Source organism: Oncorhynchus kisutch, linkage group LG6 (genome assembly GCF_002021735.2).
Source record: "Oncorhynchus kisutch isolate 150728-3 linkage group LG6, Okis_V2, whole genome shotgun sequence".
Lineage (NCBI taxonomy): Eukaryota > Metazoa > Chordata > Actinopteri > Salmoniformes > Salmonidae > Oncorhynchus > Oncorhynchus kisutch.
In genome coordinates this window covers 44,263,181-44,290,488 of record NC_034179.2, presented here as the reverse complement: position 1 = coordinate 44,290,488, position 27,308 = coordinate 44,263,181, and the positions used below count along the sequence as shown (strand labels likewise).

The 27,308-nt window shown below is 41.4% G+C and overlaps 2 protein-coding genes across 2 annotated transcripts; one reads left to right on the top strand and one right to left on the bottom strand.

Moving 5' to 3' along the window:
* The first annotated feature begins 5,906 nt into the window (after positions 1–5,906).
* Positions 5,907–6,806, top strand: h2ax1 (H2A.X variant histone family member 1). The gene has a single exon (XM_020485732.2). The coding sequence runs from the start codon at positions 6,012–6,014 to the stop codon at positions 6,396–6,398; it is 387 nt and encodes a 128-aa protein (XP_020341321.1). The 5' UTR covers positions 5,907–6,011; the 3' UTR covers positions 6,399–6,806.
* Positions 6,807–6,998: 192 nt separating this feature from the next.
* Positions 6,999–27,235, bottom strand: zpr1 (ZPR1 zinc finger). The gene is made up of 14 exons (XM_020485730.2): positions 26,905–27,235; positions 26,618–26,779; positions 22,550–22,640; positions 16,958–17,028; positions 15,964–16,050; positions 15,657–15,779; positions 15,362–15,421; positions 15,210–15,276; positions 10,406–10,476; positions 10,187–10,276; positions 9,385–9,495; positions 8,810–8,899; positions 7,915–7,980; positions 6,999–7,497 (listed from the first exon to the last, which is right to left on the bottom strand). Exons 1-14 carry the CDS (start codon positions 27,022–27,024, stop codon positions 7,381–7,383), a joined length of 1,326 nt encoding a protein of 441 aa, XP_020341319.1. The 5' UTR covers positions 27,025–27,235; the 3' UTR covers positions 6,999–7,380.
* Between the last annotated feature and the right edge of the window lie 73 nt (positions 27,236–27,308).

The window sequence follows — 27,308 nt, the reverse complement described above, 5'->3', positions numbered from 1 at the left end:
CAGTTAGGGGGAGTGATGAGCTCTACAGCAGAGTCTCACAACTCAATCGCTGGTTGAAAACTGTTTTCTGCCCCTCCCAAAAGTTAGAATTAATAGATAATTGGCCCTCTTTCTGGGACTCACCCACAAACAGGACCAAGCCTGACCTGCTGAGGAGTGACGGACTCCATCCTAGCTGGAGGGGTGCTCTCATCTTATCTACCAACATAGACAGGGCTCTAACTCCTCTAGCTCCACAATGAAATAGGGTGCAGGCCAGGCAGCAGGCTGTTAGCCAGCCTGCCAGCATAGTGGAGTCTGCCATTAGCACAGTCAGTGTAGTCAGCTCAGCTATCACCATTGAGACCGTGTCTGTGCCTCGACCTAGGTTGGGCAAAACTAAACATGGCGGTGTTCGCCTTAGCAATCTCACTAGGATAAAGACCACCTCCATTCCTGTCATTACTGAAAGAGATCATGATACCTCACATCTCAAAATAGGGCTACTTAATGTTAGATCCCTTACTTCAAAGGCAATTATAGTCAATGAACTAATCACTGATCATAATCTTGATGTGATTGGCCTGACTGAAACATGGCTTAAGCCTGATGAATTTACTGTTTTAAATGAGGCCTCACCTCCTGGCTACACTAGTGACCATATCCCCCGTGCATCCCGCAAAGGTGGAGGTGTTGCTAACATTTACGATAGCAAATTTCAATTTACAAAAAAAAAAAGGACATTTTTGTCTTTTGAGCTTCTAGTCATGAAATCTATGCAGCCTACTCAATCACTTTTTATAGCTACTGTTTACAGGCCTCCTGGGCCATATACAGCGTTTCTCACTGAGTTCCCTGAATTCCTATCAGACCTTGTAGTCATAGCAGATAATATTCTAATCTTTGGTGACTTTAATATTCACATGGAAAAGTCCACAGACCCACTCCAAAAGGCTTTCGGAGCCATCATCGACTCAGTGGGTTTTGTCCAACATGTCTCTGGACCCACTCACTGTCACAGTCATACGCTGGACCTAGTTTTGTCCCATGGAATAAATGTGGTGGATCTTAATGTTTTTCCTCATAATCCTGGACTATCGGACCACCATTTTTTTACGTTTGCAATTGCAACAAATAATCTGCTTAGACCCCAACCAAGGAACATCAAAAGTCGTGCTATAAATTCACAGACAACACAAAGATTCCTTGATGCCCTTCCAGACTCCCTCTGCCTACCCAAGGACGCCAGAAGACAAAAATCAGTTAACCACCGAACTGAGGATCTCAATTTAACCTTGCGCAATACCCTAGATGCAGTTGCACCCCTAAAAACTAAAAAAAATTCTCATAAGAAACTAGCTCCCTGGTACACAGAAAATACCCGAGCTCTGAAGCAAGCTTCCAGAAAATTGGAACGGAAATGGCGCCACACCAAACTGGAAGTCTTCCGACTAGCTTGGAAGGACGGTACCGTGCAGTACCGTAGAGCCCTTACTGCTGCTCGATCATCCTATTTTTCTAACTTAATTGAGGAAAATAAGAACAATCCGAAATTCCTTTTTAATACTGTCGCAAAGCTAACTAAAAAGCAGCATTCCCCAAGAGAGGATGACTTTCACTTTAGCAGTGATAAATTCATGAACTTCTTTGAGGAAAAGATTATGATTATTAGAAAGCAAATTACGGACTCCTCTTTAAACCTGCGTATTCCTCCAAACCTCAGTTGTCCTGAGTCTGCACAACTCTGCCAGGACCTAGGATCAAGAGAGACGCTCAAGTGTTTTAGTACTATATCTCTTGACACAATGATGAAAATAATCATGTCCTCTAAACCTTCAAGCTGCATACTGGACCCTATTCCAACTAAACTACTGAAAGAGCTGCTTCCTGTGCTTGGCCCTCCTATGTTGAACATAATAAACGGCTCTCTATCCACCGGATGTGTACCAAACTCACTAAAAGTGGCAGTAATAAAGCCTCTCTTGAAAAAGCCAAACCTTGACCCAGAAAATATAAAAAACTATCGGCCTATATCGAATCTTCCATTCCTCTCAAAAATTTTAGAGAAGGCTGTTGCGCAGCAACTCACTGCCTTCCTGAAGACAAACAATGTATACGAAATGCTTCAGTCTGGTTTTAGACCCCATCATAGCACTGAGACGGCACTTGTGAAGGTGGTAAATGACATTTTAATGGCATCGGACCGAGGCTCTGCATCTGTCCTCGTGCTCCTAGACCTTAGTGCTGCTTTTGATACCATCGATCACCACATTCTTTTGGAGAGATTGGAAACCCAAATTGGTCTACACGGACATGTTCTGGCCTGGTTTAGATCTTATCTGTCGGAAAGATATCAGTTTGTCTCTGTGAATGGTTTGTCCTCTGACAAATCAACTGTAAATTTCGGTGTTCCTCAAGGTTCCGTTTTAGGACCACTATTGTTTTCACTATATATTTTACCTCTTGGGGATGTTATTCGAAAACATAATGTAAACTTTCACTGCTATGCGGATGACACACAGCTGTACATTTCAATGAAACATGGTGAAGCCCCAAAATTGCCCTCGCTAGAAGCATGTGTTTCAGACATAAGGAAGTGGATGGCTGCAAACTTTCTACTATTAAACTCGGACAAAACAGAGATGCTTGTTCTAGGTCCCAAGAAACAAAGAGATCTTCTGTTGAATCTGACAATTAATCTTAATGGTTGTACAGTCGTCTCAAATAAAACTGTGAAGGACCTCGGCGTTACTCTGGACCCTGATCTCTCTTTTGAAGAACATATCAAGACCATTTCAAGGACAGCTTTTTTCCATCTACGTAACATTGCAAAAATCTGAAACTTTCTGTCCAAAAATGATGCAGAAAAATTAATCCATGCTTTTGTCACTTCTAGGTTAGACTACTGCAATGCTCTATTTTCCAGCTACCCGGATAAAGCACTAAATAAACTTCAGTTAGTGCTAAATACGGCTGCTAGAATCCTGACTAGAACCCAAAAATTTGATCATATTACTCCAGTGCTAGCCTCTCTACACTGGCTTCCTGTCAAAGCAAGGGCTGATTTCAAGGTTTTACTGCTAACCTACAAAGCATTACATGGGCTTGCTCCTACCTATCTCTCTGATTTGGTCCTGCCGTACATACCTACACGTACGCTACGGTCACAAGACGCAGGCCTCCTAATTGTCCCTAGAATTTCTAAGCAAACAGCTGGAGGCAGGGATTTCTCCTATAGAGCTCCATTTTTATGGAACGGTCTGCCTACCCATGTCAGAGACGCAAACTCGGTCTCAACCTTTAAGTCTTTACTGAAGACTCATCTCTTCAGTGGGTCATATGATTGAGTGTAGTCTGGCCCAGGAGTGGGAAGGTGAACGGAAAGGCTCTGGAGCAACGAACCGCCCTTGCTGTCTCTGCCTGGCCGGTTCCCCTCTTTCCACTGGGATTCTCTGCCTCTAACCCTATTACAGGGGCTGAGTCACTGGCTTGCTGGGGCTCTCTCATGCCGTCCCTGGAGGGGGTGCGTCACCTGAGTGGGTTGATTCACTGTTGTGGTCATCCTGTCTGGGTTGGCGCCCCCCCTTGGGTTGTGCCGTGGCGGAGATCTTTGTGGGCTATACTCAGCCTTGTCTCAGGATGGTAAGTTGGTGGTTGAAGATATCCCTCTAGTGGTGTGGGGGCTGTGCTTTGGCAAAGTGGGTGGGGTTATATCCTTCCTGTTTGGCCCTGTCCGGGGGTGTCCTCGGATGGGGCCACAGTGTCTCCTGACCCCTCCTGTCTCAGCCTCCAGTATTTATGCTGCAGTAGTTTATGTGTCGGGGGGCTGGGGTCAGTTTGTTATATCTGGAGTACTTCTCCTGTCCTATTCGGTGTCCTGTGTGAATCTAAGTGTGCGTTCTCTAATTCTCTCCTTCTCTCTTTCTTTCTTTCTCTCGGAGGACCTGAGCCCTAGGACCATGCCCCAGGACTACCTGACATGATGACTCCTTGCTGTCCCCAGTCCACCTGGCCATGCTGCTGCTCCAGTTTCAACTTCCACCTGACTGTGCTGCTGCTCCAGTTTCAACTGTTCTGCCTTATTATTATTCGACCATGCTGGTCATTTATGAACATTTGAACATCTTGGCCATGTTCTGTTATAATCTCCACCCGGCACAGCCAGAAGAGGACTGGCCACCCCACATAGCCTGGTTCCTCTCTAGGTTTCTTCCTAGGTATTGGCCTTTCTAGGGAGTTTTTCCTAGCCACCGTGCTTCTACACCTGCATTGCTTGCTGTTTGGGGTTTTAGGCTGGGTTTCTGTACAGCACTTTGAGATATCAGCTGATGTACGAAGGGCTATATAAATAAATTTGATTTGACAGTGTTGCAACACTACAAACATTTTCATCATATGTACTTTGAACATATCACATGTAAGGTGAATTCATAAAAAGCAGGACACTTTTTGCATTTCTGTCTTCTGTAATGTCTTTTGACATCTAACATACACTATATATATACAAAAGTATGTGGACACTCCTTCAAATTAGTGGATTCGGCTATTTCAGCCACTCCAGTTGCAGACAGATAAAATAAAATCAAGCACACAGCCATGCAAAAAAAAAAAAGAAACACATGTTTTTTTCTTTGTATTATCTTTTAACAGATCTAATGTGTTTTATTCTCCTACATTAATTTCACATTTCACAAACTTCAAAGTGTTTCCTTTCAAACGGTATCAAGAATATGCAGATCCTTGCTTCAGGTCCTGAGCTACAGGCAGTTAGATTTGGGTGTCATTTTAGGCCCAAAACTTTTTTAAAGGGGCGGATCCATAAGAGTTTGTGCTTAAGCATTTTATGGTAAGGTCTACACCTGTTGTTTTCAGCACGTGACAAATACAGTTTGATTTGATTTTAAATGTATGCTGGGCTGGGCATGCCCTGAGCTCGTGAAGTGAGCGATACTGGAGCTAAATTGGAGTGGGCGAGAAAGCCTATGCTCCAGCCCAGTGGCGGATTTAGGTATAGGCGACATGGGTGGCTGCATGGGGCGCCGCACAAAAAAATGGGAATGGTGACATTTGCGCGATCGTTTTTATATCGCTCATTTGCACGTCACGTCAATGATGTCATGTCACCGTGTGGAACTGTGGGTCAATTAACCTTGTTGAAGTGGGCGCCCTGATTCTAGATTGTGAGCTTGGCAGGCAACCCACTCAGAAGTACGAGATGGGGAGGGGAGCGGGGGTAGGTTGACCTCAGTTCTCCCCACTTGTAGCCGGAGGTAGGGGGAGCAGGGAAATCTATCAAATAGCGCACTTCTAACTTTGTACAGTACTAATGCAATTAGTCAAATCAATCACACTACGAAATGCTACCAAATAAACCACAATTCATTCATAATACTGTGAATATATAGTTTCACAGGCAAAAAAAAATTCTGGTTTGTGCGAAATGATTAAGAATAATATAAAACCACTCTGCACTCCACCAAGGTGAATTGGTTTAGTCTTGACTCTTGGTTGACAGCGTTGGGGGATGAGTAATGTATTGATGCTCGAGTGCCAAATCAACACATTTGTTTCTGTCTTTGTTACAACTTTTTGATATTTATGAGTCTTATTTTTGTACAGTCATGGCCAAAAGTTTTGAGAATGAAAGGGGGGGTTCGCACAGGGAGCCATACAAGCTAGAACCGTCACTGCTCCAGCCTTTGGGAATCTCGCTCCACGCTCCAGTCAAATTGGGCACGCTTCTCGCTCCACTCACTTACTGTGAATAGAACACGACACGTTATACGTCTGTCTTCTATATATAATATCGCAATGCAGAGCTATGTGGAGAGCGGCGCTCTTGCTATTGGACACTTGAATGGTGTAGTTCATCACCATTGGTTAAAGCGTTTCCATCCTATCCGTCCAATCATAGGGACACTCGAGGTATATTAGTACAATAATCCTCAACTGCATTACGTAAAGGCAGACAGAAAATTCGCTGTATAGCTCTGTTGGTATTTGGATTGATAGGTGACAATAGAATAATTAACATGTCTGGTAGAGGCAAAACTGGAGGAAAGGCCAGAGCGAAGGCAAAGTCCCGTTCATCCCGCGCCGGCCTTCAGTTCCCGGTAGGACGTGTCCACAGGTTACTGCGCAAAGGCAACTATGCCGAGCGTGTCGGTGCCGGAGCTCCTGTCTATTTGGCTGCTGTGCTGGAATACCTAACGGCTGAGATCCTCGAGTTGGCTGGCAACGCTGCAAGGGATAATAAGAAGACCAGGATCATCCCTCGCCACCTTCAGCTGGCTGTCCGCAACGACGAGGAACTCAACAAGCTTTTAGGTGGTGTCACCATCGCGCAAGGAGGAGTATTGCCTAACATTCAGGCGGTCCTCCTACCCAAGAAGACTGAAAAACCAGCAAAGAGCAAGTAACCAGCTAGATACAGATCACAAAACAAAACCTGAGCTCCGTTAAGAGACACCCACTTCTGTATAAAGAGCCTCCTTTTCAAATTAATGACAGCGCAACCCGATACTGGATGCTTGCAGAAGGACAATGCTTCATGTTATTGGTTTCCACGATGCGCAGGCACCGTCATTGGACTATTCATATACATGTATGGACATTTTCTTAGATCATAAACCACATTTGACACGGTCTCTTGGATATGAGCTATACATGGTGGTTCATTTGAGGGTGGGGTGAATAACGCAGAGATCATTGTTTTTATTTAGTAGTGCTGTATCAACACATTTTGTGCTAAACAAAGTGATGTCATGTCTATTTGACAGAAATGGTTTATTTCAATAAATGTTCTGTACTGATACTGGGAACGCGCACAAACGTCATCACCAGTCTGTTGTTTTCACAATCCGGGAACTTTCCATCAGGGAGCTCATGAACAAAGGACACAGCGCATTGAAATGAATATAGAATTGGTTCTTTAAAGATCTGTGGGCAATTATGCAGTGCAGCGTTTTATTATAGATAAGGTATTTATACAAGGCAAGGTACACGAACAAAAGCTGACAAACATTTGTATACAGCAGCCAGTGTATATTCTTTATTTATTCCCATTGAACAGGACACATCAAGATAAATGTAGAAGGCCAATTCAACCGGTCTATTCCACTGAATCAGAATCACATTAACAACCAGATGCAAAAACACAATACTTAAATTGCATGATTATTAGTGCATTTCTCAACAAAAAAATGCATACTTTACTAATCAAATTATAAACATATTGATTGCTTTATTTTAAATAAGATCTCACTTTTCAACCATATTGTGCTCAAATATCAAAACTGCAAGACATCTGTCCTTGTGAACTTCAGTGAGGGCAAATGTCTCAAATTAATTTCCAAAGAATGCATTGTTTATGTAAGATCAACCCTTCTGCTGCAGAAGTCCTTACTTCTGATAGCCCTCTGTCTTCATGTCATTCAGACCAAGGTCTTCGTTCTGCTCAAAGGTCCTGGTGTACTTCTCAGTTGTCATCTCTGGGTCTGGGTCAGGCGCATAGATGTTCTGCAGACAAACATGAGACAAATACATTCTAATTCGTTGCATTCAGACAGTACATCAATGAACAAGGGCAGGAAATGAAAATGTGATTCATGAAAAATGACAAATTTATCCAGTGGGAGGAGACTGTGTTTGAACCTTAAAGGGATAGTCCTGGATTTGGGGAATGAGGCCCTTTATCTACTTCCCCCGAAGCAGATGTGGATACCATAACTGTCCAGTATGAAGACCGTTTCTAACTAGCATTAGCGCAATGACTGGAAGTCTATGGGCACAGCATGCTAGCTGTTTCTGTAGACATTCAGTGCTAACACAAGTTAGCATTGGATTGCGAAACATCTTACTTCCTTCATCCTGGATGCATTGCCAAAATCCCAAATTATCCCTTTAAAGACCTGAGAAAGAGAAGTGCCCTAGTACCTGGAGATAGCTGTTCCCTGCAGGGTCATCGAGAACAATGTGAACATCCATGTCTCCCGTCATGATCTACAGTATTTTTCAAAAGAAGAGGCATTTTAAAGTCCCACTCCAGCCTCCATTTCACTTTTAGATACAGTTTCAGCATGGGTGCCGCCAGACTGTTCTGCATTTAACAACTACTTTATTGTCTAGCCAAACATACTTAGATACAGCATATGTACCCTAATAAGCAGTTCAGTCAAGTTTGATCAATCAAATGTGAAATTCTTGCATGAGATTTTCTGAAGTCTAAATAAAATATCTGCAGGGCAGGTAGCCTAGCGATTAAGAGCGTTGGTCTAGTAACCGAAAGGTCACTGGTTCGAATCTCCGAGCTGACTAAATCTGTTGCTATGCCCTTGAGCAAGGCACTTAACCCTAATTGTAGTGTAAGTTGCACTGCATAAGTGTGTCTGCTAAATTACTCAAATGTACAAAAATGTCATACTAACAGTTATTTGATGATTGAGGGCCAGAATACACTTACTGTATAAAAGTGAATAAATGCCTCCTATTTTACAAACTATAAAAACTAATTTCCCAATACATGAAATGTCCAAAAAGCCCTATTTACATGGTAGTTACAACTGTTATGCCAATTGGTAACATTCCGTTTAAAAAAAATTGCAATAAGCTCTAAATGGAAAAAAATGGATGGAATGGATCTTAAACAACAATTACAGAGTGAGACAATACGCCAATGAGTTCACCCGAGTAAGTTACGATAATCAAATTTAAATAAATGTAAAAACATTTAATTCCACACATCACTGACAGTTGTAAGTACACTCAAGCTATAGCTAAATCCAGACAAAACAGTAGCAATAGACTTATTCAATAATTTTATGCCTCTAACCTTGTCAATCTTCTGGCCAAAAAGCTTAAGTTTCTCTGTTCGATCTGAAGTGGAGCTGTCTCCACAAGTGAAGGGATTTTTAGAAACAATCTGGAGGAAACAAAGTGGAGGAGAAACATGAATTAAAATAACAAAGTCCACAGTGAAAGAACGCAGACCAGGGGTGCACAACTCAAATCCTTGAAGCAGGCCTGCTGGTTTTGGTTTCTACATAGAAGTTAACTAATAAATTAATGTAAATGATTGTGAAGCCAGGTGTGGCCAGGTCTAAAATCAGTCACTAATTAAAAAGGTGAAAATGAAAACAGCAGACACAGCATCCCTCAGACTGGAGTTGTGTACCACTGCCTTAGAATTACAGCACATCAGCCTTGGCAAAAGTATCCACCAAGCCAAAAGTGCACCTAGTGCAGAGCCAGTGGACTAGAGCTAACACAAGCGGCGTTAAAACATATACAACTCTCCAGTGGAGACTGGAGTTCAATCCCTGTGATCACCGTTCATAATGCATCTTCCCTTCATCCAGTTCCCCCTCTAATTCTCAACCGATTGAATAAAGCATTAAAAGGGTTTACCAGATCTTTGATGTCTTTGAGGAGTCCCTCCAAGGTGGTGAATTTGCCACCGACAGCCGCCATCCCCAACTCAAATTCCAGCTCAGGTATGAGGATGCTACACGTCTCCGACTGCACAAACAACCACAACATGACAAAACTAGCATGGTTGAGTCAACTCCAACATGATTCAGGAATAGGATTGCTCTCCTGTGAAAAAGTTCCATGTTCCTCTTTGTATGCTTTATTCGAGGACCACAATGGAAACAAGTCCTTTGACTTTATTATGTTTATATCCTCCACAGTTTTGGGTGTATGTCAAGGTTCCCCAACTGGCGGGCCGCGAGCCGAATTTGGGCCAAGGGGGTCCAAATAAAAAAACATGTTTTTTATTGTTGGAAATAAGACTGGAAAAACACCAGCAAATCAGCTCCAAGTGACTGACATTTTGGAAATCTATTCCAAAGTATCCCCCTGCATAATAGAGCGATACTGTATATGTGATCGTATACAAATGTAAGCAAGGTTTGAAATGATTGTTTTTTGTCAAATATATCTGTTTGGGTTTCTTACGGTCAATTTTTTGCCAACAAATTATTTCGAATTATGTTCTGTCCCCCTGACCATCCACTCAAGAAGAAAAAAAAGCGGCCCGCGGCTGAATCTAGTTGATAATCCCTGGTGTATGTATTGTTTGGCATGACAACGGCAGCAACGGAGTTGGAAGAAGAACAAACAGACCTGGGACCAAGTTAATGCAATGACATAATAAAAGGAAACTAGTGAATGTCAGATAAACAGGCAGTACAATGGAGGGGGCTACCTTGAGAAGATCTCTGGACATGTCAGACACGTCAGTGAGGTGAAGGGTTATCTTTGTGCCCAGCTCTTCTGTGGCTCCACCAGATTTCACCTTAACCACAGAATAGATAGTCATGCAGTCATATTAGCAAATTTGCAATCTATGAATATGCCTTAAATAAAATGTGCCTGACAATGAATTAATTATTAAATAAAAAGGGGAAAAAAATAGGAAATTTACTTCGTTGGTTCGATGTCCACAGTCATCACAGTTTGTTGCCATGATAATGACTTCTTTGAAATGGGGGATTTCTTGAGTTATTGTAAAGGATACCTACACCGTACACATTTAAACTTTATACACTACCTTTATCATAGGACACTACTGGGGACCAGTGGTTTAGTGGTAAAAATAGATGGTAAACACTGATCGCCATTCGCATTGATTAAAGTAACGGTCCCTATACTTTCAATGTATTTTTCTACAAAAGAGAAGAACAGTTGCGCAAAATGAAAAAAGGTGCGTAAATGGCTTTTGAGTGAACTAGAGTTGTCGCGATACCTACATTTTGACTTCGATACCGCTACCAGGTTAAGCATCATGATACTCAATACCGAAATGAAAAAAGGGTATTAGCTAGTCACAAAATAAACATTGAACCAAAATATTGATTAACAGTAGAAAGCCAAAATATATTCTATATTTAATTTCCTTAAAAAATATTAAATAAAATAATCTTGCATTTTCCTTATGCAAAACCATATTAGATTCTGAGCATACAAAATATTTGTACAATACATCTAAACTATTGTCAAATGTATTTGATACATTAATTTGCTTGTCTATGGCCATAATATTGGGTCAAATTACATTTTAGACCTATGATTAATTACAACTAAACAATTTGATGTATTAAAGAATACTTTATTTCAAATCGACATAAAACATTAAGCTTCTATAGTGCAAGTCTCTACAATGGACTTTACACAGCATACCACGATTCCCAGAATGCATTTCAACTCTGAAGGTAGAATGCTCCGCCCGGGTCTGGTGGCTGGCTACTGCTAGCAAGCTCAGACAAACACGAAGTGGGTTTAGTCTAAATGTATTCCTGTCATAGGTGCATTTCACATTACCTTTGGGTTGTAATCATATTATAACGCTCACATTGTCATGCTGAATATATGTTGAAGTCATTGTCACTTAAAAATAATTTGAATTGCTAGTAGAATAATGTTAAAATGTGTAAAATAGTTTTGATGTGTCATTTGGGACCTAAACCTCCCTTTCACTGCACTGCTTTGTAACACCTTTTTGCTTAGTTGTTTCAGTGTGCTGGCCCTCATCTGCTTTATAAGCTAAGAATTCCCCTAGTTCGCTTCTGGAGCCAATTTTGTAAGCGAGCTGTGGACACAGAGGTATGATTTTATTTAGTTAGTAGCCATGCTGTCGGCATTGTCACTCGCCTCTGTTTGCTTCTCAAAAGTGGCTTGCACTGTGGCAACTGCATCCGCAAGCACAAGTAGCCTGGCTAGCTTGGAAAGACGGCGCCGGAAGAAATGGCAGCCGTTTTACGGGCACCTAACCAATTGTGCTATTATGCGGGGGTTTTTCTCCTTCATGTTATTTGTAACTTATTTTGTACATAATGTTTCTGCCACCGTATCTTAAAACAAAAAATTGCTTCTGAATATCAGGACAGCGATCACACAACCTCGGATTAGACTAAGATTTTTTCTTCAACAAGCAGGACGCACAGGATTTACTTCAGACATCTAACAAGGCCAAAATCCACATCATTGGCAAGAGAAAGACACAGGTCGAGGACACAGGGCAGGGTATATCCTACCAACGGAACATCAAAAACGAATATCTTATGTTTCACCGAATCGGGGCTGAATGACAACATAGAAAACATTCAGCTGGCGGGATATACACTGCATCAGCTAGATAGAACAGCACACTCCGGTAAGACAAGGGAGGGGGGGGGTCTGTGTATACTTGCAAACAGCTGGTGCACAAAATCTAAGGAAGTCTCTAGATTTTGCTCACCTGAAGTAGAGTATCTCATGATAAGCTGTAAACCACATTTTCCTGAGAAAGTTATATTTTTTCATGGCTGTTTATTTACCACCACAGACAGATGCTGGCACTAAGACCGCACTCAGTCAGCTGTATAAGGAAATAAGCAAACAGGAAACCACTCACCTTGAGGCGGTGCGCCTAGTGGCCGGGGATTTAATGCAGAAAAACTTAAAGCAGTTTTACTTAATGTCTATCAGCATGTTAAATGCGCAACCAAAGGGGAAAAAAAATTCTAGATCACATTTACTCCACACAGACGTGTACAAAGCTCTCCCTCGCCCTCCATTTGGCAAATCTGCCCATAATTCTATCCTGATTCCTGCTTACAAGCTAAAATTAAAAGCAGGAAGCACCAGTGACTCAGTCTATAAAACAAGTGGTCAGATGAAGCAGATGCTACACTACAGGACTGTTTTGCAAGGACTGTTTCACTAGCACATACTGGAATAAGTTCATGGATTCTTCCGATGGCATTGAGGAGTACACCACATCAGTCACTGGCTTTATCAATAAGTGCATCGAGGACGTCGTCCCCACAGTGACTGTTCGTACATACACCAAACAGAAGCCATGGATTACAGGCAACATTCTCACTGAGCTAAAGGGTAGAGCTGCCGCTTTTAAGGTGCGGTACTCGAACCCAGAAGCTTATAAGAAATCCTGCTATCACCGCCAACAAACCATCAAATAGGCAAAGCGCCAATACAGGACTAAGATTGAATCGTACTACACCGGCTCTGACGCTCGTCGAATGTGTGAGGGCCTACAAACTATTACTGACTACAAAGGGAAGCACAGCCGCGAGCTGCCCAGTGACAAGCCTACCAGACGAGCTAAATCACTTTATGCTCGCGTCGAGGTAAGCAACACTGAGGCATGCATGAGAGCATCAGCTGTTCCGAACGACTGTGTGATCAAGCTGTCCGTAGTCTATGTGAGTAAGACCTTTAAACATTCACAAGGCCGCTGGGCCAGACGGATTACCAGGACGTGTGCTCCGGGCATGTGCTGACCAACTGGCAACTGTTTTCACTGACATTTTCAACATGCCCCTGATAGTCTGTAATACCAACATATTTCAAGCAGACCACCATAGTCCCTGTGCCCAAGAACACAAAGGTAACTTGCCTAAATAACTACAGACCCGTAGCGCTCACATCCGTAGCCATGAAGTACTTTGAAAAAGGCTGGTAATGGCTCACATTAACACCATTATCACAGAAACCCAAGACCCACTCCAATTTGCATTCCGCCCAAACAGATGATGCAATCTATTGCACTCCACACTGCCCTTTCCCACCTGGACAAAAGGAACCCCTCGGTGAGAACACTATTCATTTAATGGGGGTGCCACAGGGTTAAATTCTCAGGCCGACTCTTCTCTGTATACATCAATGATGTCGCTCTTGCAGCTGGTGATTCTCTGATCCACCTCTACGCAGACGAAAGGTGAAATAAAAAGCTCAGCATTCAACACCATAGTGCCCTCAAAGCTCATCACTAAGATAAGGATCATTGGACTTACCACCTCCCTCTGCAATTGGAACCCAGACTTCCTGACAGGCCACCCCCAGGTGGTGAGGGTAGGCAGCAACATCTGCCATGCTGATCCTAAACACCGAAGCCCCTCATGGGTGCGTGCCCAGTCCCCTTCTGTACTCCCTGTTTACCCACGACTGCAACACCATCACGACTCCAACACCATCATTAAGTTTGCAACAGTGGTAGGCCTGATCATCGACAAGACAGCCTATAGGGAGGAGGTCAGATACCTGGCTGGGTGGTGCCAGAAGAACAACTTATCCCTCAACAGAATCAAGACAAAGGAGATGATTGTGGACTACAGGAAAAGGAGGACCGAGCAAGCCCCCATTCTCATCAACGGAGCTGTAGTGGAGCAGGTTGAGAGGTGCAAGTTCCTTGGTGTCCACATCAACAAACTATCATTGTCCAAACACACCAAGACAATCATGAAGGCATGACAAAACCTATTCCCCCTCAGGAGACAAAAGATTTGGCATGGGTCCTTAGATCCTCAAAAGGTTCAACAGCTGCACCACCGAGAGCATTGGTTGGACCACTGGTTGCATCACTGCATGGTATGGCAACTGCTCGGCCCCAAGGCACTACAGAGGGTAATGCGTACGGCCCAGTACATCACTGGGGCTAAGCTACCTGCCATCCAGGACCTCTATACCAGGCAGTGTCAGCGAAAAGCCCTGAAAAGTGTAAGACTCCAGCCACCCCAGTCAGACTGCTCTCTCTGCTACCGCATGGCAAGCAGTACCGGAGCGCCAAGTCTAGGACCAAAAGGCTTTTCAACAGCTTTTACCCACAAGCAATAAGACTCCTGAACAGGTGATCAAAACGGCTACCCGGACTATTTGCATTGTGTCCCGCCACCCCCTCTTTTAATCTGCTGCTACTCTCCGTTTATCATCTATGCATAGTCACCTTAACTATACCTACATATGACCTCAATTAGCCTGACTAACCGGTGCCCCGCACATTGACTCTGTGCCGGTACCACCTGTATATAGCCTCGCTACTGTTATTTTCACTGTCATTTTAAGTCTTTTTTTTCCCTCCTCTTTACTTATCTTTTACCTAATACCTATTATTTCCTTATAAATTGCACTGTTGGTTAGGGCTTGTAAGTAAGCATTTCACTGTAAGGTCTACACCGGTTGTAATCGGCACACGTGACAAATAAAGTTGTTTGATTTGACTACTGCCCCCTTGAAGATTAACACAAATTACTAGGCAGACTCGATCCTCTCAATCCGTATAAGACGTGAGGCACATTTGACAGAAGTACCAAAAGAAACTATTCTCATACCAAACTGTTTTTCATGTTCTAGAAGTCAAAGGTACAGAAGTTTCAGTGTAGCATGCAACACTAGCGTTAACCCTCCACTACGCCACTGCTCGGGACAACCAAAGAGACTGGAAAGGATACGGACAAGCTTCATGTTTGTCGAGGCTGGAGCATTGCACTCTGGACAGTTCGTATTAAATGTCAACACCTGAGGGAGAAATTAGATATATTACTCAAGGGTAAATTGAGGAAAAACTCAACCTAAATTGAGGCATAAAGTCTGGAAATCACACCTCATTTCTCATACTGTCAATGTCATTAATGGGCTTTTCCTCTTCCTCCTCGTCTTCAGCCTGAATAAAAAAATAAAAAATAAAATGTAAGTCGCATTATTCTTATGCTAGATTAAAGTTTATTGGTGAACATGGGCCAAATTACAAAATGGCATCTGCAGTCTGTTGTTTTCTTCTACCCTGTGAGGATTCCACACGCATTGGCACAAGACATGAGGACAGCAACTGAGGCACTACCCTTCTAACACATATGTCCCCTTACAGGAGTAGTGATGTGTCAAGTCAAACTACTCGCCTTTATTCCTAACTGGGCGTCCTGTTGCGGAGTTCTTGTGTAGTTGCAGACTGAAAGAGCCTCATCCTTCTGCGGAGCAAAGGGGTTCTCCACAAAACTGTTCCCAGATGGATCATCAATGACCTACAATAACACACATACTCATGTATCTTAAACAGAGGATCATTCTATAAGAAATCCATAGTAAAGAAAGAACATTGTACTTTTATTAAACCTGTGCCTTGATTGTATTGCTAGAAATGTTTAATTGCATGTAACTTCAATCTTGAACACAGATGAGAGGCTTGAGCGATACGATTGGACATACCAGTGTGAATCCACTTTCACCTTCTTTCAACTTCTTCAATTTATCAATGAACTCACTGATTTTCACAGCAACTTCTGGTGCAGTTTCCTTCAAGCATAAACATGATTTAGTCAACAACACGCTACAAGTACACTATTGTTCAAAAGTTTGGGGTCACTGAAACTGAAGATCTCGTACAACGCGGTGTACTACTCCCTTCACAGAATAGCGCAAACTGGCTCTAACCAGAATAGAAAGAGTGGGAGGCCCCGGTGTAAGAGGACAAGTACATTAGAGTGTCTAGTTTGAGAAACAGACGGATAAAGTCCTCAACTGGCAGCTTCCTTAAATAGTACCCGCAAAACACCAGTCTCAACGTCAACAGTGAAGGCGGCACTCCGGGATCCTTGCCTTCTAGGCATAGTTGCAAAGAAAGCACCATCTTAGACTGGCCAATAAAAAGAAAAAAGATTGGAAAAAGAACAGACACTCAGAGGAACTCTGCCTAGAAGGCCAGCATCCCAGAGTCCCTTGTTCACTGTTGACATTGAGAATTATGTTTTGCGGGTACTATTTAATGAAGCTGCCAGTTGAGGACTTGAGGCGTCCGTTTCTCAAACTAGACCCTAATGTACTTGTCCTCTTGCTCAGTTGTGCACCGGGACCTCCCACTCTGTCTTTTCTGGTTTAAGCCAGTTTTCACTGTTAGCTAATCCAAGTTTATCATTTTAAAAAGGCTAACACAACGTGCCATTGGAACACAGGAGTGATGGTTGATGATAATGGGCCTCTGTAAGCCTATGTAGATATTCCATAAAAAATATGCTGTTTCCAGCTACAATAGTCATATACAACATTAACAATGTCTACACTGTATTTCTGATCAATTTGATGTTATTTTAATGGACAGACGTGCTTTTCTTTCAAAAACAAGGATATTTCTAAGTGACCCCAAACTTATGAACGGTAGTGTACGTATGGCATTTAGTAAAATCAAAGTAAACAAAGCTTATACATTTCTTAGTGGCTGGTCTTGCTCCAACCCTGCAACTGCACGGTCTAAGAGGCCTTCGATGGTAGAGAGTGCTAGGGAGCAAGAGGAAAAGTTAATGGCTACTGTACAACTGTTCTTCATCTCCTAAGCGCATGAAGATTAATTTACTACAACAGTTGGATTAATTAAGTCAAGTTTAGCCTACAACACTGTGCTGCCTTCGGAAAATACCTGTATAATATGGATATGCATCTCTCTTTCCAGACAATTCTCCGATACAGGAAAGATGGGTTTTTAGTTTGAAACGATTCAGTGGAATTTGGTTTGATTAGAGGAACGAACCGTTGCAACTTTTGTTGCATAAACACATTCATTTTCCAATTTTAAAATCTGATGTTGATGGAGCTGGGCCTCTCTGTGCTGGATCTGTGTGTGTGTGTGTGTGTATATTATGTACTGTCTAGGTCTTTGGTTTATGTAGGCACCTGAGAGAAGCCATTAGGGAAACTGGGCAACTACCAGAAAAAAAATTGTTAGCGCTAATAATGTATCAATATTTATCTTAGAAAACTAGCTATGACAAAGCCAATGAATATATAGCACAACTTTGGATTTCACCCCCGTCTCAAATGGTTTAGACCGTTTGGAAGTTGACAGACGTCAAGTGACCTTTTCTTCTCAGATTAGACCATGCAGTGAGCAATGTTCCCTCTCCCACCGGGACTGCAGCACAGAAGAAATAGCAAGAGAACTTTATAGTTAACACTATCAACGTTTCCCTTTACTGTGGGAACTGTGATCAAGTCAACGCAATATCAGCCACTTTCAATGCAACATAGAGAAAATAAAATAACTATGCAAGAGATATTCTTGTACGCAGAGCGCATTGGAGTAGGCGCGACTAAGGCCCATACACTACACAGACCCGTGTGCTTTAACTTCTTATGGCTGGGGGGCCGTATTGAGTAGCTTGGATGAATAAGGTGCCCAGAGTACACTGCCTGCTACTCAGGCCCAGAAGCTAAGATGTGCATATTATTAGTAGATTTTGATTTTTTTTAAACTGAATTTTCTAAAACTGTTTGAATGATGTCTGAGTATAACAGAACTCATATGGCAGGCAAAAACCTGAGAAAAAAATCCAACCAGGAAGTGGGAAATCTGAGGTTTGTAGTTTATATCCAAGAGTGTAAATTTAACCCAAATGCACTTCCTAAGGCTTCCACTAGCTGTCAACAGAACCTTGTTTCAGGCTTCTACTGTGAAGGGGGAGAGAATAAAGAGGTGTTTGACTAAGGAGTCTGCCAGAAGGCCATGAGCTCAATCAGGCGCACGCCCGTGAGAGGTAGCGGTGTTCCATTGCATTTCTAAAGACAAAGGAATTCCCCGGTTGAAACATTAATGAAGATTTATGTTATAAACATCCTAAAGATTGATTTTATACATCATTTGACATGTTTCTACGAACTGTAACGGAACTTTTGACTTTGTCTGGCCTGCGCGTCGTGAATTTGGATTTGTGAACTAAACGCTCAAACAAAAAGGAGTTATTTGGACATAAATGGACTTTATCGAACAAAACAAACATTTGTTGAACTGGGATTCCATTCTGATGAAGATCAAAGGTAAGTGAATATTTATAATGCCATTTCTGACTTCTCTTGAATCCACAACATGGCGGGTACCTGTATGGCTTGTTTGTGTGTCTGAGCACCGTACTCAGATTATTGCATGGTGTGCTTTTTCCGTAAAGTTATTTTGAAATCTGACGCAACGGTTGCATTAAGGAGAAGTGGATCTGTAATTCCATGTATAACACTTGTATCTTTTATCAATGTTTATTATGAGTATTTCTGTAAATTGATGTGGCTCTCTGCAAAATCACCGGATGTTTTGGAAGCAAAACATTACTGAACATAACGCACTAATGTAAACTGAGATTTTTGGATATAAATATGAACTTCATCGAACCAAACATACAGTACATCACAAGAGTGAGTACACCCCTCACATTTTTGTAAAGATTTGAGTATATATATTTTCATGTGACAACACTGAAGAAATGACACTTTGCTACAATGTAAAGTAGTGAGTGTACAGCTTGTATTACAGTGTAAATTTGCCATCCCCTCAAAATAACTCAACACACTGCCATTAATGTCTATACCACTGGCAACAAAAGTGAGTACACCCCTAAGTGAAAATGTCAAAATTGGGCCTAATTGGCCATTTTCCCTCCCAGTGTCATGTGACTCGTTAGTGTTACAAGGTCTCAGGTGTGAATGGGGAGCAGGTGTGTTAAATTCAGTGTCATCGCTCTCACACTCCCTCATACTGACTGGTCACTGGAAGTTCAACATGGCACCTCATGGCACAGAACTGAGGATCTGAAAAAAAAAATGTTTGTTGCTCTACATAAAGATGGCCTGGGCTGTAAGAAGATTGCCAAGACCCTGAAACTGAGCTGCAGCACAGTGGCCAAGACCATACAGCGGTTTAACTGGACAGGTTCCACTCAGAACAGGCCTCGCCATGGTCGACCAAAGAAGTTGAGTGCACGTGCTCAGCGTCATATCCAGAGGTTGTCTTTGGGAAATAGACATGAGTGCTGCAAGCATTGCTGCAGAGGTTGAAGGGGTGAGGGGGGGGTCAGCCTGTCAGTGCTCAGACCATACGCCGTACACTGCATCAAATTGGTCTGCATGGCTGTCGTCCCAGAAGGAAGCCTCTTCTATAGATGATGCACAAGAATGCTTGTCTTCAGCAAACTGTTTGCAGGCTGACTAAGGACATGGATTACTGGAACCATGTCCTGTGGTCTAATGAGACCAAGAAACGTATTTGGTTCAGATGGTGTCAAGTGTGTGTGGCGGCAACCAGGTGAGGAGTACAAAGACAAGTGTGTCTTGCCTACAGTCAAGCATGGTGGTGGGAGTGTCATGGTCTGGGGCTGCATCAGTGCTGCCAGCACTGGGGAGCTACAGTTCATTGAGGGAACCATGAATGCCAACATGTACTGTGATATACTGAAGCAGAGCATGATCCCCTCCCTTCGGAGACTGGGCCGCAGGGCAGTATTCCAACATGATAACGACCCTAAACACACCTCCAAGACGACCACTGCCTTGCTAAATAAGCTGAGGGTAAAGGTGATGGACTGGCCAAGCATGTCTCCAGACCTAAACTCTATTGAGCATCTGTGGGGGATCCTCAAACGGAAGGTGAAGGAGTGCAAGGTCTTTAACATCAACAGCTCCGTGATGTCGTCATGGAGGAGTGGAAGAGGACTCCAGTGGCAACCTGTGAAGCTCTGGTGAACTCCATGCCCAAGAGAGTTAAGGGAGTGCTGGAAAATGGTGGCCACACAAAATATTGACACTTTGGGCCCAATTTGGACATTTTCACTTAGGGGTGTACTCACTTTTGTTGCCAGCGGTTTAGACATTAATGGCTGTGTTGAGTTATTTTGAGGGGACAGCAAATTTACACTAATACAAGCTGTACACACTACTTTAAATTGTAGCAAAGTGTCATTTCAGTGTTGTCACTTTTGTGATATACTGTACATGTATTGCGTAACATGAAGTCCTATAAGTGTCATCTGATGAAGATCAAAGGTAAGGGATTAATTCTCTCTCTCTGCTTTGACTCCTCTTTGGCTGGAAAAATTGCTGTTTTTCTATGACTAGGTACTGACCTAACAATCGTTTGGTGTGCTTTCGTCGTAAAGCCTTTTAGAAATCGGACACTGGTGGGATTAACAACAAGTATATCTTTAAAATGGTGTAAAATACTTGTATGTTTGAGGAACTTTAATTGAGATTTGTTTGAATTTGGCGCCCTGCACTTTCACATCGATCCTGTTAGTGGGATTTCAGCCGTACAAAGTTAACCAATCAGAGCTGCAGTATCCCTATATGCAAATAAACCATTGCCATACATGGATCTGTGCCATTCACTTTGATCTGGACTGTCTTTACAGCATAAGTGGTCACGAGTAGATGCGCTTGTTTTAAGATCAAAGCGAGAGCTGCATGTAGTCACGTGTGCACACAGTTCATATTCTTTGCGAGTAAGTGAGCTATTAGCCCAGTTATAGTTAATTGCTTGTCAGCAATGGTGGAGTGGTTGCTTCCTACAAGAGCACAAAATGTGTGCATTTCTATCCTTCTATCCTATCCTGAAAAGCAAGTCTGGTAAAAAGCTTTTTCTGTCTTAAAGGGGCAGTGTTACAATTTGAGACAGGCTTGAATAAACCAAGTAGCCAATAGGCAGGTGGTAGCATCATGTCTGATTCTTAATAATAAATGGTATGGGAATAATAATGTAAAAAGGTTTCTTGCATCAACCACCACAACATTTTCAGTCACCTTGTCTGAATGACCAGTGGAAAAACAGGTTAATGTCAATCCCTACATATTTTGGGGAATTCTTATGAATGTAGGACTACATTGAACACCACACATTGGCTGAATGATAGCGGTTCTATTTCAATGTTCAAATTTGATGGGATGCATTTTGTCCTTTTTTATATACATTTAAAAAAAATGGTAGGCCACTGATCAATTGGCCACTGTTATAACTAACTTAAACGGGTACAGCCTCAGTGTTCACAGTAGAATTTTGACAACATTGAAGTGTGCGCAACAGACCTGAAATTTGCTCAGTGACGAAAAAATGGAGGCAACATTGAATGCCGGTAGCAAAAGTGATTGCTGTCCTCATTAAATTTTTACCAAAAATTACCATATATACTGATTGTTTCAAGCAAAACTACAAAAACTATTGCTTATGGTGAACCGGAACAATCAAAATAAAATACAATGTAAGCCCCGATCAGCATGTAGGCTACAGTATAGCCAGATGAGTTGTCTCTCCAGGGGTAGCATAGGCTACTTTTATTCCGGTAAAACACAATTTAACAGTACATTTGATTTTAAAAATGACATAGCAAATGACATTGGCTGTCACTCAACTAATTAAGCACAAGCCATTTAACATATATTTGAATGGTGAAGGTGATGCACAGATGTGCCAGATCAGAAAAAACCTACCCTTCGTTGGTCAGCACACAAAGCTGCGCAGTTTGACTAGGCTACTGATATTGCCTGGGGTTGTTATGCGTGCAAAATTACTTGGAGATCAAAGACTGTCAACATGATTACATGCTTAGTTCCACACTGAAGGAAAGGATGCAGTTGTCACAAAATTAGGTATTTTCGGAAGGTAGAAAGTAATTGGAGCCAATTGTTTTAGTGAATCAGATTTTGAACCGACTGACCGATGCATGCTATATTTGGATCGTTTTGGATGCCCAGACTGACACACTCATATCTTAAACATTTGAACAGCAGACCAATACATATTGGTGAATTGTTACATTCCTACTGTATAAACAAAAATGATAAATGATTCCAGTAATATAGTTAAGAGGAATCTCAACAGTAAAATACAGTTATTGGATGAACAGACGAGGAAATTCTCTAGATCTGAGACCAAGCTAGCAATTCTAAGGCCGACAACAGGTGACCCTAATTTCTGGAATCAGTGGTACGTATGCCTGAAAAGTGAAAATTGTTATCCAAATCAACAAAAAGTTGAGGGAGTACTTACAGCCCTTTTGTGTATATGGGGGTATTTCAAAATCCAGTTCAGGGATTCTGGTGGTTGCACTGTCTGCTTTGACAACTTCTCGATTCATATCCTACAAAACACGATAACAAAACAGACTAAATATACAATAAAATAACAAATAAAGTTAGCCAACTAAGAACAGTATGAATCTATATAAAATCAACAGTGTGCTGCATCTAGCCTGGTCCTAAGTGAACCCTCTTGGGTTCTCATGGGAAGCATTGACGACGGCACTACCAATATGTACAACAGTCCCGACAATCTGTCTAAACGTTAACAATTCTCACTTGTGATAGTTTTAGATATGAAAGTAACATTCCAAAGGCTTCCTATCATCAAGAAATAATTGTTGAAAAACAAAGGTAAAATTAATCTAAAACGTATTTTCTTTTTTTACACGAAACCCACAGCCATACTGTTACGGTTTTTCCATTACAGCACCAGTGATTATGTTAATGTTGGCTCTAGTGTTATTTTTGGAGGAATTGTGTGCGTCACAGAGTGACAATACTTGTGATAAACAAAATCAACCACCTCTGCATTATCACCATAGTTGCTTTGTGGGGTGTTAACAGTGGAAGGGGTTAACTTCTTTGGGACTGGGGGGCCATATTGAGTAGCTTGGATAAAAAGATGCCAAGAGTACACTGCCTGCTAATCAGGCCTAAAGGCTAGAATATGCATATAATTAGTAGATTTGGATAGAAAACACTGAAGTTTCTAAAACTGTTTGAATGATGTCTGAGTATAACAGCACTCATATGGCAGGCAAAAACCTGCCAGGAAGAAAAAAATCCAACCAGGAAGTGGGTAATCTGAGGTTTGTAGTTAAGTCATTGCCAATCGAATATACAGTGTCTATGGGGTCATATTGCACTTCCTAAGGCTTCCACTAGATGTCAAGTCTTTAGAACCTTGTTTGAAGGGCGAGAGAATGAGAGCGGTTTCAACCAGGTGTCTGGCATGAGCTGATCATGCGCACTCCCGTGAAGGTAGCTGCATTCCATTGCATTTCTAAAGACAAAGGAATTCTTCAGTTGAAACATTATTGAAGATTTGTTATAAACATAAAGATCGATTCTACACATCGTTTGACATGTTTCTACAGACTAACGGTAATTTTTGACTTTTCGTCTGGACCTACTGATCACGACTCATGCATTTGGATTTGTGAACTAAATGCGAACAACAAGGAGGTATGACAAATTATGGACTTTATCAAACAAACTATTGTGGAACTGGGATTCATGGGAGTGCATTCTGATGAAGATCAAAGGTAAGTGAATATTTATATTGCTATTTCTGACTTCTGTTGACTCCACAACATGGCGGGTATCTGTAAGGCTTGTTTTTGTCTCAGCGCTGTACTCATTATTGCATGGTGTGCTTTTTCCATAAAGTTTTTGAAATCTGACACAGCAGTTGCATTATGGAGAAGTGGATCTAAAATTCCATGCATAACACTTGTATCTTTTATCAATGTTTTATGAGTATTTCTGTAAATTGATGTGGCTCTCTGCAAAATCACCAGATGTTTTGGAAGCAAAACATTACTGAACATAACGCACTAATGTAAACTGATATTTTTGGATATAAATATGAACTTTATCAAACAAAACACACATGTAGTGTGTAACATGAAGTCCTATGAGTGTCATCTGATGAAGATCAAAGGTTAGTGATTCATTCTCTCTTTCTTTCTAACATCTCTAAACACCTGTGTGTAAAGGAAGAAGGACGCCAGAAAAAAATACTAAATCAGCTGCAACTGTGTGTAACAGTGTATATTTTGTATTTGTAAAATGATTTTGATGTGATATTAAAATTGTTCATAGACGTGCTTCTAGAACTGCAAATCTATTTGAGGTTAGATTGAGTATCAGGCTGTGTCGGCTGCCAGAGCCAGTTTACCTCTGAACATAACGGTTTATTTCTCATGTTTTTCTTATTATTATTTAACTCTATAACATTGGGAAAGAGCGTGTAAGTATTTCACTGTATGGGCTACCTACACCTGTTGTATTTGGTGCATTTGACAAACATTTGATCTTGGACAGTAAAGGAATAGGCTAGCCCACACTCCTTAACAGCTCATCTTGAGCTAGCCTAGTCACAGATCTGTTTCTCCTCTTGCCAATGCCAACTCCATTAATGTTTGGCATGACAATGAGTGACATGACAGCTAGCACAGACAGGCAATCAGGCTAGCTAGTATTCCCAATTGTTGCTAGCCACGCACATATACATAGAAAAAAAGTCCCTTGTTGGTCACAAATGTCATAAAATTATATTTGAATTTACTCTGGATTGGGTTGGTCCTAGAGGGTCGAAATTCTTGCCAATATATCAACAAGAAAGTATTAAACCGACTTCAAAAAAAGGGTCTCTGTGTGGCAAATAAGATTTCTTTGCTCGTGACCAAAAGCATATGCACACATACTAACAGAAGTCTTGCAGGTGTTTATGGTTTTGCACAAGTGCCAAGTGATTGAAATTTCAACAGCAGTACCAGTGCTCTAAAATGTTGGGTAATAATACTTTCCTATAGATATCATCTCAAATTATTTCTACTTACTTAGGACCAACCTCACAGACAACCAGTAGAGTAAATGAGTGTAATTCTAAACATTCTGGCTTGTAAGGAAACTTACCAAGTTTTGTTTCAGACTGTATACCAAGAATTGGTATCACAGGCTGATTTTAGGCAAGCCGGCAAGCTACATCTTAAAGCCTACCACATGTCAGTGGTTAAGCATATGCCTGGGAAAGGAATTGCATCCTAGCTAGATTACACAGGACAAAGTTGTTTTAAACGATTTTTGGTATATTATCAAAATAAATCCCAGCACATTTTTTAGACTCATTCAGCAGCTTTTTGCTGATTAATTAGAAAAAAAATTGAATGTTTAGAAGTAGTTATTCCTAAAAACAACTTAAACGATACTGTCGCTGTTTCCTCTTGACAAGTGAAAATAAGGAATCCGGTACAGAATACAAATATTCCAAAACATGCATCCTGTTTGCAACACAGAACTAAAATAATATTGCCAAAAATGTGTCAAAGCAATTCACTTTTTGTCCTGAATAAAAAGTGTTATATTTGGGCAAAATCCAAAACACCACATTACTGAGTACCACTCTCCATATTTTCAAGCATAGTGGTGGCTGCATCATGTTAAGGGTACGCTTGTAATCGTTAATGACTGGGGAGTTTTTCCAGGATAAAAATAAACCGAATGGAGCTAAGCATAGTCATATTCCTAGAGGAAAACCTTGTTCAGTTTGCTTTCCACCAGACTAGATGAATTCACCTTCCAGGACAATAACCTAAAACAAGGCCAAATCTACACTGGAGTTGTTTACCAAGACAACATTGATTGTTCCTGAGTGGCCCAGTTTTGACTTAAATCTGCTTGAAAATCTATGGCAACACTTAAATGGTTGTCTAACAATGACCAACAAGCAATTTGATAGAGCTTCAATTTTGAAATGAAGAAACGGGCAAATGTTGCACAACTCAGGTATGGAAAGCTCTTAGAGACCCAGAAAGACAGCTGTATTCACTGCCAAAGGTGATAGACTCTGGGCTGTGAATAGTTACGCAAATTAGATATTTAGATATTTCTAATTTATTTCCAAAAATGTGTCATTATGGGGTATTGTGTGTAAATGGCTGAGAAATTATTGAATCAATTTTGAATTCAGGTTGTAACAACAAAATGTGGAATAAGCCAAGGGGTATGAATACTTTGAAGGCATTGTATATTTCACTAGTTTAACCATTTTTTTTTTTTTATGTTTTAATGCAAAATTTTACTGGCTCTAGAAAGTTTCCATACATAACTAGTTGATTGTAACGGGCTAATGTAATGCTCCATTAGCTGTTACAATATAGTCAAATTCTGTTCTACGCCAAACAGTACCGATCATGTAACGGCTAAAATGGAGCATCACAATAGCCCATTACAATCTGCTAGCTACTTCCCATATATAGTGAGTGACCGTGTAGCAGTTCGTTCATTTCCCCTCCCTAGTTAGATAGGCTACCTGTTTTGACTTGACATTGAGTGTGTAGGTGATGCCTTGGTCCTGTATGCGACCAGCTGATTGGATTTCAGTGTTTGACCAACTGCAGTTGGGGCAGGTGAAAGAACTGACGATAATTTCTTTGAAGAAAGGAATCTTCGTAAGAAGAATACGTGTCATTCCCTACAAAGAGTGAGAGAAAACATGTTGGATGACAGTCAATCATACAGAATTAGACAATTCAATACGTTTACTTAACTGGTCTGTGTGTTAGCTAGCTCGTTAACGTTACCTAGCTAGCTACTTACATTTTGGTAACAATTCATGCACAGACTCTCGATTTCGGTGGGTTGACTGTCTTCATCATCAGCATTGATCTCCTTGAAAACACTACCGCCACGGACATTTTCCTCTGCGATGACGGACATGATTTCACTTCACGAGAGTTGTCGATAACAAATGAATTGTTATTTTGTATATGCTGTTTCTGGAACTTTCTATTACAACCGAAGGTGCGGTTCAAAACGCACGCTTCAACTCTGCGTTTCTCCTTGTCCCAGAAATAAACGTGAAATACATCTACTTCTTTGGTGGAAAATGTCACATGTTATGCGCGCATGCGTCAATGAATGTTTCGTCATTTTGCAGGAAGTGGCCTTGTTAGTTATTTAAAGCGTCTAAACGGGATCCTTAGAACGTCCCATTTAAAAAA